General features: G+C 39.7%; 1 protein-coding gene across 1 annotated transcript; it reads left to right on the forward strand.

Moving 5' to 3' along the window:
- Positions 1-58: 58 nt before the first annotated feature.
- LOC119430588 (AT-rich interactive domain-containing protein 3A) lies at positions 59-3,840 on the forward strand (the record flags this gene model as incomplete). Its single annotated transcript, XM_037698019.1, is given in 2 exon segments — positions 59-148; positions 3,178-3,840. Coding segments are annotated over 2 exon segments (245 nt in total), but the record flags the coding sequence as incomplete, so codon positions are not given.
- Positions 3,841-5,044: the final 1,204 nt, after the last annotated feature.

Genomic DNA, 5,044 nt, shown 5'->3' on the forward strand with positions numbered 1-5,044 from the left:
TGAATGAATAAATTAATAATAATAAAAACAGCATTAAGAACTGTTGTGTTTCTGACAGATGGCAGGCAAGACTCGGCCCTGAACCTCACCACTAACGGCACAAACAGCATCAGCATGTCAGTGGAGCTCAATGGAGTGGTGTACACTGGTGAGTACCCCTGTCATGTGGTACAGGATATACAGCGCATCACTTCCTTCCTTTTGATCCAGTAAACTCGCTTATATCTGTATATTCATACATTTTTATAAAACACACATTCTTTTAGCAAATCGTTTTTTCAATTTGTGCATTTTTATACTAGTGGATGTCTTAGTTTATCATTTCTTTGCTGTTTGAAAATGTATTCTGGTTGTATTTGTTGACTTGGTGCAGACGGGGCATTGCGTTGACCACTCCTGTTCTTTGCGTGAAGTTAAGGTCTAGTATTCTTTAAGCAAATGAGCAGTTTGAACAACGATAACTCACCACCTGTGGAAACTCCCAGCCATCTAAGACTTTTATCACCGCACAGTTTGATTTCTCACCTTCAGTGAGCCCTTTGTGTATTATTAGATTTTACTTTGTCTTTTTTGTGATAATATTAACACTTCTGTAAAAAAAATAAAATGTTTAACAATGTTTAGATGAATATGTTTCTGATAAATGATTGATTTTTTTCTACTTGTGCTGGTAGAAGCATTAAGAGCAAAGATCTGTTCCTGTGGTGCAGAGCTATGATGAGCAGATAATACATGATCAAACTGCATCATATTCAAATAACAATATCAGCATTTTGTTTTGTCTTAGTCAAATAATTTCAAGTATTTGTATACACATACATACCATATACATGTACACATGTTTACATGTGAATTTATTTTAAAGAATTTGTCCCAACCAGGTGAAACTTTACCTTTTTTCTTGTCTGAGGGAAATATTTTTCTTAGTAAATCTTATACAAGCTGGTTCAATAACTTGTTAATAAATATATGAACCTCAACAATCCATCTATTTATTATCTTTACCCGCTTCTTCTTTTTTGGGTTGTGGGGGTCACTGGTGCCCATATCCAGCAGTCACTGTGCGAGAGGTGGACAGGTCTCCAGTCCATCACAGAGACACATAAAGACAAATGAGACAAACATTCACTCTCTCACTCACATCTAGGGACAATTTAGAGTTACCAATCATCCTAACATACATGTTTTTGATCTGTGGGAGGAAACCGGAGTACCCGGAGAAAACCCACGCATGCACAGAAAGAGCATGCAAACTCCACCCAGAAAGGCCCCCAGCCAGGATTCGATTCGACGACCTTCTCGCTGAGAGGCAACAGCTCTACCAACTGAGCCACCGTGCACCTCAACAATCCTAAAATATTATTGCTGCAGTTTGTTTGAATTACCCCTAATTTTTAGTTAAACCCCAGTTTAAACAGTTAAACTGCTGGCATAGCCCTACAGAACCTAACTGACTTACACAAGGCAGGGTCGGTGAACAAGGCCAGGCTGATTCTGGCAGATCCTGATCATCTGCTCATTCATTCATTCATTCAACCTTTATTTATACAGATAAGTCACAATGAGCCTAGAAGATTCATTTACAAGTGAGATCTGTTTAGACAGACAAAAAGTAGTGAAACTGGACACATGTAGGAATTGGAAGCAAAAAAATTCCTATCACTCTTTCTTCTTGGCTGAGAAGAAAAACTCTCCAATTAAAAAACACCTCGCACAAACAAGCACATGGTGACGTAGACATTCTGCAAAGGGGGGGAGAAGACGAGAGCGTTGAGCAATGTCCATGGACGCTCTCGAGGGCACCGTAAGAGTTCTGATAAGGATGGGATAATCAACCAGTTCCCTCCGGTGATATCCGTAAACATTCTCGAGGGATGTTGGAGAATGGCCAAGGACAACGCTTATGAGAATTCAAGAGTTCTGAAATGATGACACAATGTTTATTCAGCTGGTTTCCTCTTGTTGATTAGTTGGAAATTCCTCGGGTGGAAGGGGGTGAGTGTCAGATCACATGTTCTCCAGGCGACTTCAGATAAGGTGGCCTTCAAGGCCAGCCAAGGCAGACAAATTCAGATAAACACACAGTTATTTTGGGGACAGGCAGAACTTAATGACATTTACCTTGAGTCTGTGTTGGTCCAAACGGTTTCGAAATGTCCAAATTACACGGCCACACCAATGGAATGTGCCTGAGTAAAATCCCCGAGATCTGATCCATTCTGCCAAAAGCATTTGAGTCTGGGTACTTGAGGCATGAACCAAGCCATCATAAGACAAGCAGTGTGATCGGATCCAAATTTTCTGCCGACAACTTCCTTGATTGTAGATAAAACCAGCAACCAGCCAAATCCAAAAAGCAGGAACCAGTTATTGTAAATCCAATTAAATGTGCATCCTTAAAATCCACAAATGGCAGCAGAGATAGACACATCATCATGTCTTCAAGTCGATGAGATATCCAGCTGCGTGCGTGCCAACAGGGCAAATCGGCTCGCCTAAAGCCTGTCTTCTTTTCGAAGAAATGTTATCAATTGTGTTGAGGGACCAGATGATCAAAACAAGTCCATAATTATGGTTCAGAAGATATGTAGAGAGGCTCAGAAGCAGTTTCACAGACAGAGCAGCAAAGCAAAGCAAAGCGGAGAGGGAGGGGAGGGGAAAAGCGTCCGACCTCAGCAAGAGCAAGTGGTGAGTTCAGGCTGCTTCCATGTGGACGCAGCACAGGTATCTACTGCACAGTTGTACGATGAACAAACTGAAAAACTCATTCATCCCTGCAGCGATCAGGCTTCTCAACGATCAATGATGATTTCATGTATTATTATTTTAACGTCTCAATGTCTGGATGTTTTGTGTGACTACTGACTGTGAAACAAATTCCCCCCTTGAGGATAATAAAAATTCTTGAACTTGAAACTCTCACAAATCACACGGAAAGTTTCCAGTTTGGAAGATTTCCTAAATTCCACCATTTAACATCCCATGGGAAGTTTTTGGAATGTTTTTTTGGAAATATACCGGAAATGCTCTAACCCTTTGCAACCCTAATTGTCACCAGCTTTTGGTTAGAATTAGCTGAAAATTAGCGATATTTGGATAAACTGGGAACATTTTGCAATAGTCATGTTCATTGTTTATGTTCATCATTTTTTTTGTTTTTTTTTTTCCTCTGTCCAGGCGTTCTTTTTGCTCAGGCAGCAGCAGGGTTGTCCTCGTCTGGAGCGTCTGCGTCGTCCCTCCCCAACAAGCCCGTCAGCAGTCGCGTCGCTCCGCAGCAGCAGCAGCAGCAGCAGAACACACCTACCTCAACCTCCAACAACCCGTTGTCTTAACAAACTCCAACACCTTCCACTTCTTCTTTTTTTTTTTGAATTGCCACGCAAAGAAAAAGCCAAAAAGCAACCTCATTTTTTACACCATCAATGCCAAAATAAAAGAAGAGAAGAACCGTCATCAGTACAGAAAGACAAACTGAATCTCAGCTCACTTGAAGTACACTATCTCAGGTTTTCTCTCACAAACTCATCTCTTTTTGTTCTTCAACGCCAAAAGGATTAAAAAATATATATCCCAAATGAGAGCCAGTATATGCTAAACTTCTATGTATGCACAACCTGTGAATTATTTATTTCTGCATAAATGTACAGAATATTTGGAGAACAACAGAGAAGGTTGGAGAACAAACTAGGAAGGCTAAAGAATTGTTTACACCCACAAACACAGCTACTGACTGACAATGATCCTCCAGAGGAGATACTTTTTTTTATTTTAACCTTTCATTGTCATTATTATCTTTATTGTTATTTTGTGTGTCATCTTTGAAATCTTTAACCATCTTTTCACTGCAGGAAAAATAATATCTATATATTTAGAATTCTATAAAAAGTAAGAATGAATATTCTCTATTTTTAATCAGAAAAAGTTTTAAAATGTGTTGTTTTTTTTTTGTTTTCTTTGTTTTCTTCTTCAGGGCATATAACAATGTATGGTTGTGACCTCATTATGTGTAAAACCAGATAACCTTATTCACGTGGCAGCCGTTGTGGATTTCTATGTGGGAGAACAAGTTTTAGGTGCAGGTTTTTGCTCTGGTTTTGTCGTCACTGGGTCTGAATCTGAAGGAAGTTTTTTTTTGTTTTGTTTTTTAAGCGCTCGTAATACATTTGATGGATTATCGATCCCAGTCAGACTCGAAGTGGCAGACTTTCTGTACTTATCCGTTTGATTTGCTGTGTTTGTTCTTCCAGAAACATTCGGCTGGTTTGAATCTTAACACCCACTCCTGTTTGACGACACGAGGCCAGTTTGAGGCAGATCTGCTCCGGGTGGTAAAATGAGCAAAAACACACCTTTTCATGGAAATAAGTTTTCATGAAAGTTCTCAGGTGTCTCTTGGCTTCCTACTATCACCTAATACACTGGACAATGCTTCTCACCTTTTTCCTCTGCAGAACAATCCACTCTCTCTATATACTAAATTAAAGGGATAGTTCAGATATTGTTGAAGTAGACTGTATTATCTTACACTCTTTGAACTGCCTCCGTTTGATGCAACAGGGTTTTTTTCTGACCGGATCAACAAACTAAAGGATAGTCTGACCAGATCCAAAGTGGATTCTTTGTGTCTTAGCCCCAGTCACAAAGGTTTCTTGGACCATCCCAATGGGAATTATGCTTTTTTTATATAAATGTACAAAGATTTAACAATACTAAAGTGGTATTATTTTAATAATGTATACTGTATTTTCTGGCATATAAATTGCAGGTTTTTGCATAGATTTGTCAGTCCTTGCGACTTATACGCCAAAACAACTTATATACGTTTTTATTTTCTTCATATTCATAACTCAGTTTTTGATTAACGTTTAAATTTTGAAGAACTGCAACAGCGAGTCCTCCCGTGCCCGCTCGCTTCACTCAAATGGTGCAAGCGGAGGAACACTGGAGAGGTCATGGCTTCGGCCGTGATGGATGGATGGATGGATGGATGGATGGATGGATGGATGGATGGATGGATGGATGGATGGATGGATGGATGGATGGA

The sequence above is a fragment of the Nematolebias whitei genome, chromosome 3 (assembly GCF_014905685.2).
Source record: "Nematolebias whitei isolate Nwh7 chromosome 3, NemWhi1, whole genome shotgun sequence".
NCBI lineage: Eukaryota > Metazoa > Chordata > Actinopteri > Cyprinodontiformes > Rivulidae > Nematolebias > Nematolebias whitei.